The sequence below is a fragment of the Kryptolebias marmoratus genome, linkage group LG20 (genome assembly GCF_001649575.2).
Source record: "Kryptolebias marmoratus isolate JLee-2015 linkage group LG20, ASM164957v2, whole genome shotgun sequence".
NCBI lineage: Eukaryota > Metazoa > Chordata > Actinopteri > Cyprinodontiformes > Rivulidae > Kryptolebias > Kryptolebias marmoratus.
The window spans coordinates 22,792,213-22,808,653 of record NC_051449.1 but is presented as its reverse complement, the minus strand read 5'-3'; the positions used below and the strand labels follow the sequence as shown (position 1 = coordinate 22,808,653).

At 37.9% G+C, this 16,441-nt stretch overlaps 1 protein-coding gene across 5 annotated transcripts in view; it reads left to right on the top strand.

The window, feature by feature from the left end:
• The window catches only part of pif1 (PIF1 5'-to-3' DNA helicase homolog (S. cerevisiae)), a 28,125-nt gene extending 13,015 nt beyond the window's left edge, over nucleotides 1-15,110 (top strand). For all 5 annotated transcript variants that reach the window (XM_037981743.1, XM_037981746.1, XM_037981747.1 and 2 more), the window contains 6 exons: nucleotides 3,708-3,847; nucleotides 4,802-4,908; nucleotides 5,036-5,123; nucleotides 6,434-6,579; nucleotides 12,919-13,110; nucleotides 14,838-15,110. In XM_037981743.1, coding sequence (XP_037837671.1) covers nucleotides 3,708-3,847; nucleotides 4,802-4,908; nucleotides 5,036-5,123; nucleotides 6,434-6,579; nucleotides 12,919-13,110; nucleotides 14,838-14,879 — 715 coding nt within the window. In that variant the 3' untranslated portion in view covers nucleotides 14,880-15,110. The remainder of the gene's footprint in view (nucleotides 1-3,707; nucleotides 3,848-4,801; nucleotides 4,909-5,035; nucleotides 5,124-6,433; nucleotides 6,580-12,918; nucleotides 13,111-14,837) is intronic.
• The last annotated feature ends 1,331 nt before the right edge of the window (nucleotides 15,111-16,441 follow it).

The following is a 16,441-nucleotide window of genomic DNA, read 5'->3' as shown; positions in this document are numbered from 1 at the left end:
AAAAAAAAAAAAAAAAAAAAAAAAAACTTCTATAGAGAAGTGTGTGTGTGTGTGTGCCTTTCCAAATCAGGTCCAATTCATTTAATTGACCACATGTGGTCTAGCTAAGGTGTTGAAATATCTCAGTAAGAGATCAAGACAAAAAAGCTCAATGTTAGGTGCTGCTGCAAAATATCTTAATACTTCAGTAAATGTGATTTTCCTTTTTTTCATTTTCTTTTGATTAAATTTACAAAATTACATAACATTTTATTTTCACTCCATCCAGGGATATGCAGTGTTTCTGTTTAAAAAGAAGTCATTTCTATGGAGGACTGAAATTGACATAATTAAAAAGTTACACATGCATTTTCGTCAAGTAATGTTTATATTTTGTTTTTGCCTTTTCCTTGTACAAGTGTTTGTTCTTTTTTACATTTCCTCATCTCCTCCTTTTACATTACAATGTGCATTTCTGCCTCATTATGCAAATGAGGAGGGCTGCCTTCTTGGTCCTGCTCCTCTACTATTGGTCAATAAACAGGAAGGAGCAGGATCCATGTGCGGATCAATTGTGCATTCCTGCGCTTTTGGACGTTTCAGGAGAACGCCTCATTTGAGAGGAAGTGAAGTCGTAGCAGAGATGTCTCAGACAGTTGTGGAAAGGTTAAGGCACGTTGCTAGCTTAACTGACAGCAATACAGTCAGTGATGACTATTTACTGTTTCCCTTTCCAAATCCCCAGAGCACAGAGGAGGCGTGCTTTAATACCGCTTTTCAGCACAACAACAGCCATCCTTCTTTCAAATGGTGTCAGTTCGGTCCACCTTTACCCCCATCTGTGGCTGACATGCTCTGGCGGTGGCCGGTTTGTCACTTTTTTTTGTCTCCACCCTAAAATCTAACCACTTTTTCTTCACCTCTGCCACTGTCCTCTCTGTCCCACTCACAGAATTAACAATGATAACGACGGGTTTCCACTCACAACGCTTCCTTTTATTTGTAGCGCCATGACTGTGGCTCCCAAAAAGGATAATTTTTCTGTTCTCCACCTCACTCACAAACGCATCAATTATTGCCTGTGTGAAATTTAGTTTCTTTGCTCTTTTCTCCGTGGTTGCCATTGGTAACCATGAAATGACATTGATCAGCTGTTCGGCGTCAAATTTACACCAAATGCACAATCAATCTGCACATGGATCCTGCTCCTTCCTCTTTATTGACCAATAGTAGAGGACAGTGGCGGCTGGCTAATAGATCATTATCTTCAATAACACGTTAAAAAAACTAAACAAAAATGAAATGATAAAATAAAAATATTTTGAAATATTTATATATTTTTTTAGTTGTGTAAGATGAATATTTTAACTTGTTTCGTTCTTCGACGTTGTCTGATTGAAGACGTATTTCCGCCCTTGGGCGCAAAAATCTTTGTCCATAGACTCTCGTTAAAAGTTGTACATGCACAGTAGCTCCTCTTCAGTACAATAGAGAGGGCGGTTCAGGGCGCACCTCTCCTGCGCCCAGAGCTGCTGAATGCAGCTGTGTTTATATTTCACCGCCTGCCGCCGCCGGAGCGTGGGACTCCCGCCATGGAGGCTGACGTCACATCCGGCTGTCATAAAGTTCGCCTGATTGAAAGGTCGAGCCACGGGTGTGTTGCCTTTTATTCAAAGACAGCAACAAGTTCATTACGTGACCAAGTTACATACACAAAATAATAAATAGGTTAAAGTTAATTAGTTTAAGAAAATTTATGCTAAAAACTGTTAAAATGTTTGAATTTTAATCGTAATGAGACATCTTATCTTTGTTATATGATACGTGCAGAATACGTGACGTAGTGAGTGCTCTCTCCATAAAACAAGCTTTGACATATTTTCTCCCTAAAGTTTTGAAAAATAAGAGAGAAAACAGGTCTTATAAACGCTAAATGTGGCCAACATGCTTGTGCCTTGGGAGACCTCCGTGTTTGTAAGTATTGGTGTTCAGGAAGCACTTGTGCATTTACATGTACATTATAATGTTGCTTTTGTTGTTTTAATTCATGTAAATACACTGGTGTGATACCTTAGTATATGTCTGGACCAAGAAGGCAGCTCTCCTAATTTGCAGATTGAGGCAGAAATGCACACAGTAAAGTAAAACGAGGAGACGAGGAAATGTCAAAAGAACAAACACTTGTATAAGAAAAAGGAAAAACAAAATATATTTATTTCTGCTTTTATTTTTAATTATGTCAGTGTTGGTCCTCCATACATTTCAGCCATCTTTCCTACTAAATAAAGTTTACATAGAGCCACAAAAAAATCTGTTTGGCCCTTTAAAAATATATTTGACATATATTTAAATACTTTACATATATTTTTCTAAATATGCAGAAAAATGAAAATTTTATAGGTCAGTTGGAGAATGCATTTACTATATGTCAACAAAATTGTGTAAACAAAATGGAGAATAGGCTGACAAAGTAGGACCTCAATAAAATCCCTGAATTTTAAACTTTTCTAGTGAAAACTTCAGCCCTAGTTAGTTTATTCTGGTACTGTAATAACAACAAAGTGCGACTAATTTCTATTAACTGAGCTCTACTTGTAACTTTATTAGTGTCATTCTGCTTCAGAATTTTCTTGAACATGTTAGAAAACACCTGGACAGACAAGCTGCTAAAACTATTGTTTCCTATTGTCAGTTTATAAAGACTACTCAGGTTCCTGTTGTTTTTAGTCATAATTTCAAGGAGCCACTTCAGAGGGTGTGAAGAGCCACACGTCACTCCAGATATGCAGGTTGTAGACCCCTGACTTAGGCGCGGTCCCAATACTCTCACTACACCCTACACTCCTCTATGAAATGTGTACTCAATCGAAGTGCACAGAAGGCTTCATGCACGCAGGTTAAAAATTGGAGCATTGGGACAGTACGCCTCTGCATCATAACTGTGGCATCCAACATGGCGGGACCAGTCGCTGCTTTGGTATCTGAAGAAGGTGCCAATACGATTTTAAAAGTACAGTATAGGTATTTTTGCTTTCCAACGTCATTGCAGGAGATATTTAGCTGTTCAAATGTGTTTTGTTGCGACTTGTTGAATATGGAGCAAAGTTTGATAGTATTCACACATGTACAGCAGAGTGAAACAATATTTATTTCAATACTTTACATTTTAAAACTGCTTTTTTTGTGACAGATGCAGCTTGCTCTGTCACCACTGCCATATTTCTGCCTTTTAATTCAAAACCCTTTCCTTATCACTAAAAGAAAATAAAAATAATAATCAAAACGTCACATGCAGCGATGAATTGTGGGTAAATACTTTGCTGAAGTCTGCCTGGATGCAGGCTTAGCCGAAGGGCAGATGTAGTACACAAAGGGGGCGGGGCTAAAGAGCACTCCGGAGAATTGGGACACACTAGGCACTCAAACCCTTCAGCATGAACGTGCATTTGAAGGACACAAGGGTGGAACGAGGGTGCAAGTGCGAGTATTTGGACCGAGCCTTAGTCATTATAAAGCTACCGCATGGAGATTGAGGAAGGAAAACTATTTAAATGATTATAGCATCAGGCTGCAACATGACAAAACTGCAAAAAGTGATGAGGGTCTGAAAACCTTCTGAAGCCTCTGTAGTTCGCTGTACACTTAGATATGTATTAATGTTAGTTGTGTATGGGTACAGCATGAGCTTCAGCTTTTTGCTAAAAGACCCATTCTGTCACATCTTTCAGAGTGACAGAGGACGTCACAGATAAGCTGATGAAAAGTGCTTACCGTCAGATAGAGAGGGACGGGATTCTGGCCACCAGGCTGTGCACACACAAGGATGATGTGGAGCTCACAAATGAGAAGAAACTCCAGCAGCTGCCAGGTCTGAAATCTACGTTCTTATTGGATCATTTTTTTTCCTGTTACCTTCCAACTTGAAGCAGGTGTTACTTACTGTTAGAGGTGGAACTGTAAGCAGAATGGTAACCTCATTAAAACTGTTCTCCTCTCAGGAGGAGCGTTAAGTCTCAGCAGGAGGCCACTCGGGTTCTGATAAATGTTATTTCCTGCTCTGGTGCAGCTTAATGAACTGCGTCATTAAAAAAAAAATGCGGATAATGACAGTTTTCTTTATATATATATATATATATATATATATATTTTTTTTTTTTTTTTAATTTATTGATTTTGAAAAGCTTACAGAAAAAAACTATAAACAGAAAAACAGTTGTATTGTAAATTGTATAAACTATTGTTTTCCTGTTTATAGTGTCTTCTGTATTTTTTATTTTTTTGCAATCAAACTACTTTTGCATTCTACAAAGCATTTTGCTTGATCAGCAATAGTGTGCTATGACTTTTTGTATTTGTAATTTTAATATGTTTTGAATTATTTAACAATGTTTCCAAAATATTTTCCAATAGAAATACATTGAGACCTCTTCAGTTACTTCAGAAACACTTTCTGTAATTACTTCATCATACTTGCTCAGTTTTTTCTTAAGCTCCTTTTCAACTTTAAGCTACAGACTTCCTAATTTTAACTTTTAAATGTGCTTTTTGCTACATTTAGGTTTTAGCTGTTTTGCTTAATTTTGGCTTCTGTGTTATGCTTTTTTTAAACTTTAAAAATTTAGTTAATTTACTCTTCAACAAATTTCAGCACTCAACATTCACACTGAATTTTTGCAAAAAATACAATTTCTTTATTTTTTTTCTTCAGTCCTTTTCGCTCACAACACAACACACCTGTCGTTTTGATTTTATTACCCTGTTTCGATCCTATAAAAACTTTCAGCAGCACTGGTTTGTTGAAGTAGCTGTTGTTGCCCCTCAGGCTCAGTGCGGATCTTTGAAGCCCTGGACAGTGACCCAGTACTGGTAAAGACCATCGACACTCACAGCCCCGTTATCAGACTGATCCAACTCAAAGTGGGAGCTCAGGTAAGTTTTAAACAAATTTAACTGCACCAGTTTACCATGAAATGATTTGCTTGTGATTTATTTATTTTTATTCATTTCTGTCCTCGGTCTGTTAAAGGCAACTAATGAAACATTTTGTATTTTAAAGGTCATGTTGGCAAAAAACCTGGATGTTGGTCGAGGTCTGGTGAATGGAGCGCGGGGAGTTGTTGTAGCTTTTGAGACTGGAAAACACGGTTTGTGTTTTTTGTTTTCATTATGTTGTTCTAAGAAAAATGTCAAAGTTGAACGAATGTCTTTGATGCAAACAAGCAAAACAAATTTCATTCATAATGGTCTGGCTGTTTAAGGATACTTGTCGGTATTGTGCATTAATTTGTTCAAATTCATATTTTCTGTCCATTTAAAACTGAATGAGGTTGTTTTTATTGAATATGAACTGACCCGAGTGCTTTGACATTGAAGGTTGTCTGTGTGAGTGAACATTTACTGTAGTGACAAAACCTTCACTTTGTCCTGGTAAAGATGATGTTTCCCTGGAAGGGCAGGATCTAGTTTTCTGCTGGAGGAGCTGCAGGCTTGCTACAGATGTTCAACATATCTGTATATTTCCCTGTGGGGACCCTCTGACTGACAGTTCCTTCCCTCCAGAAATTTTATGCAGACTTGTGTCCACATATTAGGATCTGTTTGTTCCCACAAACAAACAGCAACAACAAAAAGATCTGAATTAAAAGCAGGATATTAACTTAAGGAATGCATTTTGCCCACCGCCTTTAATGCCAGAGTCTTAAACTAAGGTCATCTTATGATGAGAATGGACAGAATTATTGGCATTTTGATCAAACTTTGTAGGTGACGTTATGCTGATCTGATTTGAAACCTTGCCAGAAGTGTTAGGAGTGACCCTCAGCCACTACCACACCAAATTTTAGCTCAAAATCTATAAAAAATGACTGAGTTACAGCTATCTGAGTTTGCTAATGTTGATTACCTGTAGCAGCCATCTTGAATTGGGTGGACTCCAAAAGTTAATGTAATGAACTTATTCCCAATAATTACTTTCTGAGAGGTCATTAAAATCAGTCCAGTGGTTCATATAAGATATTTCAATAACAGACAGACAGAGTTGACAATAAAAAGAGGTGGTTCAGACAGGTCATCAGCCCCTTACAGAGCTACAGAAGAGAACATAATTATGCATCTTCCCATCTTCTCTTAAGGTTAATTTAGAATCACTGATGAACCAAACATGCATGTTGCTGGAAGAAAGCACAATACCTGAAGGAAACTCTCACATACGCAGAGAGAACATGCTAACTCCGAGAATCAGAGACCGACAGTGCTAACCACTGCTTCACCATACAGCCCCCATCACAAGACAGATCCAGGAAATTACGCAAATAAGAACTTTTTGGGAATCCTAGAATTTTACAACTAAGCCCTTTTTGGTAGAAAGAGTATAGGAAGTAAGAAATATTTCAGTAAAAACTGAGAAGGTTCCATTTTGTTTGTCCTTATACTGCCTGATCGGCTGTGCCCCCAGGACTCCCACGTGTGCGTTTCCTGTGTGGGGTCACAGAGGTGCTGAAACCAGAGCGCTGGGTGTTCAAGTCTGCTGGTGGGATCTTCTTAAGCCGACAGCAGCTGCCACTTAAACTGGCCTGGGCCATCTCTATCCACAAGAGCCAGGTGAGAACAGCTTCAGAACAGCTTCAGAGCACACTCACAGCTTGTCCTCAAGTTTACTTGCCATTGTTGGGTATTAGGAGTGTCTTTATCTGAAGTAGTTTAATTTATGTCATCTGCACCTCTGCCTATGTCAGTTTTCAACTAATGAAAATCAGTCATTGCTTTTGAATTTTGGTTCAACAGAATTGTTTAAAAAAATATATAATGAAACTGGCCTTAACAAAAAGGATGGTACTCCTAGAAAAGACTGAAACTAATTTGTCCACAGGGACATGTTAAAATTCAGGTGTGTCCTGTAATCAGTATCACAGGTGTCTTCAGTCCTGTAATCAGTCAGTCTGCCTGTTTAAAGGGTGAAAGTAGTCACAGGACTGTTTGGTATCATGGTGTGTACCACACTGAACCTGGAGCACAGAAAGCTGAGGACAGAGTTGTCTCAGGAGCTTAGAAAGACAATGATTGACATCATCAATACGATGATAATAGCCAACATCCCTGGACGTGGCCACAAGAGACAAATCTTTTGACAAATTTAAAGGAAGGATAATATGAATGGTAACCAAAGAGATTACATGTGAGCTCCAAGGTCAAGATACGTCAGTGTCAGATCACACCATCAGACACTGTATAAACCAAAGGGTTGAAAGCAAATCATAAAGACTTCTGTATGAGTGAAACAAAACTCAAACAATCCAGGTGTGTATTATATCCATCAGACAGACTCCTCATGATGTGCTGAAACAGCTTGTTCATGTAATCTCTCTCCTTCAAGTACTGCCACTGTCAGTGCCACACAAGGACAATCTACCAGTCTCTTCAAAGTTTACATATTTTTCCCCTTTTTATTGACAAAACCCCATCCCCCCCTACCACACACACACACACACCTGTTTATTGAGCTGTAGATTCACTCGGGTTTCCCCAAAAGTTTTCAAGCGCACCGTCACCCTTAAGTGTCCAGCTGTGCTTTAGTGTCTCACTGCTGCCTTGGTTAAACATTTTGCAAACCCAGTGTGATGCCAAACACCACTTCAATCAGCTGCAAATAAAAGATGTTCTCAGCAATCCAAACTACAGTGCTTCTCAGAGGCTGTGAGCCATGAGTACTGCTGTAGTTGTTGATTTGAATGTGGCAGAAAAACCTTTCTCCTGGACTGGGACGGGCTTACTAGCTTTGGGGTTGGACATAGTTTCCTCACAATGTCCAGCTTTTCTTGAAAAGTCAATCTTGAAGGAGTATTGTAAGAATATCTGCAACCAAATCAGTTTCTTCTCCTCCTTCAGCCATTATGATTTAAAACAAAATTACTCCTCTACAACAAATGGGTCTGGAGTAATGCTGTTGGGAACTTGAGCCCCACATTTCACAAGGAGAACCCCTGAGCTTTACAATAATGAGTCTTTAAGAGCAGCTGACAGGGAAAATCAGTCATATTGCAAAAAACATGGAAAGTGACATCTCATGGATTTTAATAAAACTGGGTGTGTGAATAGTACTTGGCTAGTGTAAATCTTTCCCAAAATATTTTGGCATAATATTAAGTGGTTGCCATGGTATCCAGCCGTGTGTTTTGGGGGCAAATGCGCCTCAAATTCAGCAAGTTAATAAGACCAAAAATGGCTCTTTTTAATGCATAGAAAAAAATACTACATATACTTTTTAAATATTTTTTAAACACTGTTTTGTGAAGAAACATATCTCTTCTTTGTGTTTTTGAACATTCTGTGCCTTTTGGAACAGATATTTTATAAAATACAAATTTTTAAAATAAGGTCCTATTTCGAGCTCTCAAATTAGTTCAAAAACACGCTTCACTAAAAATTAAATTGTCGGAGTTTGGACCTAATCGGTGACTTCATATTCAATAGATATTAAGAAAAATAGTGTATTTTCTTATACGTGTAAAAAAAAAAATTAAAAATTAATTGACCTTTTTGAAAAAGCCCCAATAAAGGGGGCGGAAACTTGAGAAATTGATGCATTCTAGAGTGATTTTTGTCGTTGAAATGGTTCAACAAAACATTTACTGCCACGTGTTGTCATAACAACAGCGTATGCACCGGGAGTTTCAACCATAGAAAACCACTTTCAATTGATTTGAAGTATTATCGTAAGTATATTTAGTAATTTATACTGAAATGATGGCTTCATATAGTTGAGATACAACCGTTTTTCATGTAACAGTTATTGTGGTTGCATAAGAACAACTTGAGCTACAATGTAGAATACGTTTTTTTCTCAAAACCAGTTGTCATGATTGATTAGAATTTTCTTGTTTCAGAATCAGATTCATTTGGACTCACCCACAGATACTAACGTATCTGTGGACTCGGCACAATGAGCTGCTCATTTGCCGTGATCCCAGGACTTTTTCCACCCATCGAGTGTGGTAGCAGTTCAAGAGAATCTGAAACTGTTTTGCCACTGAACGATTGCAAACGCAATGTTCACAGTCATCTGCAATCCACCCATACAATTGTTTATACATATATTCCTGTTTTGTAAACCATGAACTGCAGCATGGTGACTTGCTCTTGACCTTGTCATTGTGACCTGCAGTCATCTTGTACGTGCAAGAGTCCATATTTCAATAGTTTGTGAGTTATCATGCAGTCATCACTAGATATTGATTTGTATAGGTTTATTTGAAATTTAGGTGGTAGTTACTTGTTAGTGTCTCACCTTGGCAGCACTACCTGTGGGGTGTGTAAATTGAACCATTTTTACAATTTTTGTAAAATTTTTGTTCCCTGATAATAAAAATTGAGTGTAGGCCTATGCCATATATTGGTATTGCCATAGAATTGCAATAACATTTTTTTTTATTTTGTCATGGGTCACTCTATAAATGATATATGATGACAAAATGATGGGTTGATCCTAACATTCTGGAAGATTTTTTCAAAAAAGCCATTTTCACAATATTTACTGAAACTTGTGTTTCAGCCAAATATGGTGAGATGTATGTGACACATATTGGTATTGAAACTAAATTGCAATAAGTTTTTAATATGCTATAATGGTCTACAGGGGTCACTTTATAAATTGCATATGATGACAAGATGATGGGTTGATCCTCACATTCTGGAAGATTTTTTCAAAAAAGCCATTTTTACAGTTTCTTTATATTTTACCAATATTGGAATTTAGGCTAATACTGAATTGTTCACAGATTTTCCATGGGTATGGGTCAATTAATTTTTTTTCCATAAATGTGTAGCTTAGGAATCCATCTTTCATATTTATGCCAGCAAAATGGCCTACCTTGGTCCAAACTCTGGCAGTAGAGCAAGGAAAATTGCCATTTTTTGGAATTTTCCAAACTTGTAACATTTGAATAAAGTTAGTCTTCTAAAACGTGAATAGTGCCTTTACACTTAACAAGTACATATATATGTTACACCTCTTTTGAAAATATAAAGCTTCCAGATTTCAGTGATATATATCATTAATATATAGGTCTAGCAAATCTGTCTCTAATTTGCACATAAAAAGTGCTAAAAATGCGACCGTCTGAGACACCAAAAGTGCTGATTTAGGCAATTTTTCAGCCTAGCTCGTTTCCATGGCAACCAAAGTAATATTTTTGAACATATTTTGGGATGTGCGATTTTAGACCTAAATATGCATGTGTGAAAAGTTTCATTAAGATCCACCAACCTCGACTTTCTACCCTATGACTGACTTTCTGTCGGCTGCTCTTAAGGAGTTTCCCATCCAGACAGCTAGAAGCTGCTGGTGCTGGTCCGACAAGTGGCGGTTCTTCTATTGAAGGTCTGAACTTCAGATGCTCATTGTCATAACTTTAACTGCACAGTCAGTCACCAGACTTTAGGTAGTAATTTTCACCAGGAGCTAAACTAACCACATCCATCAGACTTTCTTGTCCTTTGGGAAGCTGAAGAATGACACAGATGTTGAAGTTTTGGGTCAGTTTACACAATTAACTGCAACATACTGAAACATTTCACCCCCACACTATCTGTATTTGCTGTTTACTGCCTTGTGTTTGGCTCTTGATACATCATGAAAAATGCAGAAGAGACCCTAGAATTTTTTTTTTGATCTTTGATTATTAGTTTTAAATTAGTGTAAAGTTTTTAAAATGAGAGACTCTGAAAACAAGCACCTTTTTCTGACTTTCTTTTGAATTATGTTAGCTTCGAAAGACTTTTTTCATTTTCCCTTTAAAGCACTTCACTGATTTACAGTGTGGTCTTTAATCACAGAGTGTTTATTTTGTTTTACCATGGGCACAGAAGCACAAAAATGATAGAAAATTAGTCATGTTCCTATCCAATCTCCTGTGCTGTGTTTGGTTTACTATTTTTCCTCATTTCCTGTTTCCTCTTTTCTGTGTGCAAAAATGAGCAGAAATAGAATCTGACAATGAGGTTCCTACAGGTTTTTTCCTCATTAAACTGTGGGAAGGAGTTGGCCAGGCGAGACTAGTAGCAACAACTCTGTTTGAAAAGGAAATGACTATAAAGCTCAGGTTAGAGACCTTCACTTCCCGGCAACCACTGTGACACTCTCACCAGCAGCTTCAGCTCTGCTTCCACAACCATCTCTATATCCTCACCCCAGAATCAATAATTGCCTAAAAAAAGGAAAGGAAGCTTCTTGTGTAATTGGGTTCATTGGTCATGACCATTGGGGGGAGTCTAAGAACATAAGAATGTATCATATGTGCATCCATTCACTCTTTATTCTCTTTAGGATTTGTGTCGCTCCAACACTCATCAGAGACAGATGTAAAAAAATCATGTTTCCTCAGGTTTTTGGACACTGAGAAAACGTTTTTCAATTTTGTATTCAAGTAGATAAGAATAAAGGCCTAGCATTCCTTGAAGGAATGCCTGTCAGCCACTGCCTTTCATTCCATAGTGCTTTAGACTAAGATCAAATTATGTTGACAAATTACTGTAGCCATAGTGGTCAAACCATGATAAATTATGAGCAACCTCATACAATATCTTTCAAGAGTATCCCCTGTGAATGACTCAGCAACTACCACATCATATACATATCTGTAAAATTAACTGAGGTATAGTCAGTTTTGTGTAGGCAATAGTTGATTGGCTGGGGTGGCCATTGTGAATTGGACTGACTCAAAAAGTTAATGAGTTGTAGATGTACGTTCAGTAATTACTCTCTGAGAGTCTAGTTGCACTCTGTCCAGTTGCACATGAGATAGTTTAACAGACAGACATGGTTGGCTCCAAAAGTTAATGTCCGTGTTTTAAAGCTGAAGTGCACAATTTATTACCAAACACGAGAACGGTATGTTTCAAATCCTAACAGACCGCCAACTCTACGCCCCTCACCTCAGAGCTCCCTCCAAAGCCACACCTCTAAGACCTGTGAATGTACACTGTCACACTCAGCTGGGCGGGAGCAATGTTCAGCTGAGCGTTGTGCTTTTAAACTACAGGGACTATGTACAGTATAATCTTTTTCTGCCTCGGGAAGTTGTGCTTGAAGTTGAAGGAGCAGAAACAAGCTGCTGCTGCTCTTTGACAACCATTTTTGCATACTCTAATAGAGTCTCTCTGCACTGCAAAGCTCTGTAGTGGAATCTGATGTGCGAGCAGTGAATGCACAGTAAGAATGTAAACAAATGCGGGGTGGTGCATGAAGACAGACAGATTTGCTGCCTAATCAATAATTTTGGCACAAAATGCTGTATTTGGGTGAAGCTTTTAGTCAACTATGACAAAAATTTAAATTAATTTATTTATTTGTTTTGGTCACTCCAATTTATTGATACCTAAAGGAATGTGTACATGTAGTTAACATACATGATTAAAAAAAAAAGTATTTAAAACAAGTTGCCCACTGTAGCTTTAAGCAAATATGTTGAACAATGTGTTGCACTCAAATTGTGTATTGGAGCAATGCTCAGCTACAAACCACACAAACATTTTAACTCCAGATCTGTAAAATTGACTGAGTAATAGCCACTTTTAGTTTTCTAAGGTCAGTTGTCTGTGGTAGCCATTTTGAACTGGGTTGACCTTTTGAAGATTGAAGCCGTTTTAAAATAGACAATTATTAGCTGCCAGTGGTTTAAATCGTAGCGTTTGCATGATTTTGGAGATCAGAGTTGTTTCAAGACAACAGAAAAGCACTTTGGTCTTATCTGTTATCTTATCAAAGTAGCTATCTGTGTGGGCAGAATGAAACAATATTTTTTAAACTGAGGTCATTCAAAGAACCATTTAAAACACTTAAAATATTAATGGTTCATAACATGCACAGAACCCCACTTCATAATGTCCAAAATGTCCCTTTAATTAAAAGTATTAAACAGTATAGCTTTGTATTTTGTTTTAAAGGGAATGACCCTGGACTGTGTTGAGATCTCTCTGGCCCGAGTGTTTGAAAGCGGTCAGGCCTACGTGGCCCTGTCTCGGGCCCGGAGCCTGGAGGGACTAAGGGTCATGGACTTTAACCCCCATGTGGTCCGAGCAGATCCTGATGTTCTCCTCTTCTACAAGAAACTCCAGAAGGAGAGGTTGCTCATGCAGGTGAGGGCAGACAAGACACTGTTGATCCACAGCTCACCTCTTCATTCATCTGATTGTAAGGAAATACAGGTGTGTGGCAGATGGTTTTTAAATAAAAATCAGAAATTGTAGAAAAGCAACTAGAGTGGTTTTAACAGTTCCCGTTGTGATGTTAAGTCCTAACTCAAAGAGCCTCAGACTTATGTAGCTTCAATTATATTTTTTAATTCTTTTTTTTTTAAACCCAGAATTGGCTCAACATGTTTGAATTTTCTCTAATCCATGCAAGGTCAAAAATACATCTACAGGCTCAATTGCATGCATACACTGCCACTATCTTTTAGTTAAATGTTCCTTTGTAAGTTGCACCATGGCCACACACATTTTATAGCCATCAACAAGGTTCTGGTATAATTCTGGCTGGATGTATAAGCACCTTTGTTGGCAGAGTTGAGGGAGTTAATTTAAATTGGTTAGTTTCCTGGAACAGATCTGGCTTTCAGATAGTCCATAAATCTTCAATTGAGTTGAGTTTGGGGCCTTGGGAAGCCTATTCCAGAAGCTCCTTATCCAATCAGGAACCAGTTCTGATGTTTGTTTGGGATCGACACTCAAATATGTCCAAGTTTCAAGCTGTTGATTTGAGGTGAAGTTGAAGAATTTGTAGCAGTAAGAGTAGTCCTCCTCCTTCATTATTCTATTCACATTTTGCAATGCACCAGAACCACAGCATGATGCTACCATCACTATGCTTGACAGTTGGTACAATGGTCTTAGGTTTAAAAGCCTTACCTTAACTCCTTTAAAGAAATCTCTTGTCATTGTAGCTAAACAGATCCACCTTTGGCTCAGCTGACCATAAAACTTTTCTCCAAAAGACATTTGGCTTTTCTATTTCTACAGCTGCAGATTTCAGTCCAGCTTTAAAGTGTAGCTTTTAGAGCAGGAGCTTCTTTCTTGGTTGCCATCTTTTTAGTTTAATGGTGATGTAAAACTAGCTTCACTGTGGACAGTGAAGGCAGGAACCATCAAGACTCAAGCCACAGTAAAGCAGATTCTAGTTAATGGTAGGCTAGAACCTTGTTGGTTCCTGGGTTGTTCATGACCATACTAACCTCTTGACAGTTTCTGTCTTCTTCCAGACCTTGACAAAGTGGTGACACATCCAAATAACTTTGTACTTACTTATAATTTGGTTGAACTGACGATCTTGAAATATGAGGGTGTTTAAAATTGGCTCCAAAAAAATTTGCCAACTTGTGTAAATCTTAATTTCTTCTTCTAAGATTTCTGAGTTCTTTAAATTATTTAATTGTTCTGAGTTTTGGTCAATATAATAAGTGCTGGCAAATGAATCCTTCTTTATGCTGGCAAAGAGAAACTACAATCTGCAGTCAATCATGATCACTACCAAGAAGTTAAAAGGCCTTAACCTTGTCAGACCTTTTAGACCTTTTAGTACCTTCTACTCCCACTCCTTAAAATATTTAGGGGACCTATCTATATATTTGAGCCTGTATGTTTTATAATCATTCCGCCAGTTCAAAACAGTTTAAACAAATCAATAAAAACCTTAGGGTAATGACATTTATGACCACGATGATTGACTGCATACTTCAGAACCCAACTATACATGTGCATCACAGTAATGAGGCTGATGTGTGAGTGATATAAAGAACCTTTAAAAGAATGTTCTTACTTACTGTTCAGTTTTGTAAAATAAAATGGTCTTTTTGTTCTTTCTGCAGGCCTCCATGGATGATTTTGTTTGCAACAATGAAAATGCTTGAAGGAAAGCATGCTCCTGCATCTTCTGAAAGTGTATGCACTGTGTGCATGGGTTATTCTTTTACTTTGATGTGGCTTTATTTTTTTAAGACTGCACTGACACTTTCCTCCCAAACTTTGAGTCCCACTGCCACCTTGTGTTTAATATTGTAACTTATTTAGGTATGATAATCTTAGATTTTTATATCATCCTTTTTTGCATGTATTCAAATAAAGTTTTAGTCAAACCATAACAATGGAGTGTTCTGTTTTATGTGATGGTCTATTGAAAACAATAAGAACTAAAAAAAATAAATGACTATTCTTTATTGGGGAAAATAAAACCAGTAATCTATGAAAGTAGCCAGCCAGAGAGGTGTTGACACACATCTAAAGATTAGGCAAAGTACTGTATCTTATCAGTTATTTTTAAAAGGTAAATGGACTGGGCCTTTCTAGCAGTCAGTCCACTAAAAGCACTTTACAACGCAATCTGTGCTCTCATTTACTCATCCACACAAACACACACTCATACAGAACTCTACTGCATCTCTACAGTGCTTACCTGAATAAATCATTCTATAGAGTCTAATACGTGCTTTAGAGCGCATTCATACACCAATGGAGCACAATGGAGGCAGTGAGGGGTTCAGTGTCACTTTGACATGTGGCATTCAGTTGGATGATGACTGCTCTAACCACTAATCCACAGCCACCCCGAAATATTAACATTTGAAGTTTTGACAAATGCCACTTGTTAGAATAAGATTGATTCATAACTTGAAGAACTCAAAACTGAATCAAATGATGCAGCACCTTCAACTTATTATGAAAAAAAATTATAGGACCCTCTGGGAGCAACTTAACAATCTAAAGTATTAACTCAATTAATAAAAATACTGTTTTGAGTTCACTGCAGCAGAATACATGTTCCACTGGTTTACTTCAGGGGTCTGAACTTTAAAGTCAAAGAAGCCATTTCTGCCTTCTTTCTTCATCCATCCATCCATCGCTCCATCACTGCTTAACTGTGATCTGATCGCAGGGGCAACAGGTCCAGGAGGAAAACCCAGTCATCCCACTTCTCAGCAACACTCTCCAGCTCCTCCTTGGGGATCCCAGGCCAGTGAAGATATGTAATCCCTCTAGCATTCCACCTTTTTCCATTTGAGAACCATGGCCTCAGCCTTAAAGAAGCAGACTCTCATTCCAGCCTCTTCACGCTACTGTGAACCACCCCAATATACGCTGAAGATCATGACCTTGAAGACGCCAACAGAACATGCATCATCTTCAAAAAGCGAAGACAAGTCCCTTGGGTTCCCAAACCAATTACCACCGATTACTGTGACTTGAGGTCCTGTCCATGAACACCACAAACAAGATCAGCAAGAAGGGACAGCCCTGGTGGAGTCCAACCCACACCGAGAACAAACTTGACTTTGTGCCAGGGATCAAATCAAATCAAATTTTATTTGTATAGCACATTTCAGCAGCAAGGCATTTCAAAGTGCTTTACATAATTAAAAAACAAAATAAAAACAGCATGTGACATTGAATAAACAGTAAGAAAGAGAAAAACATA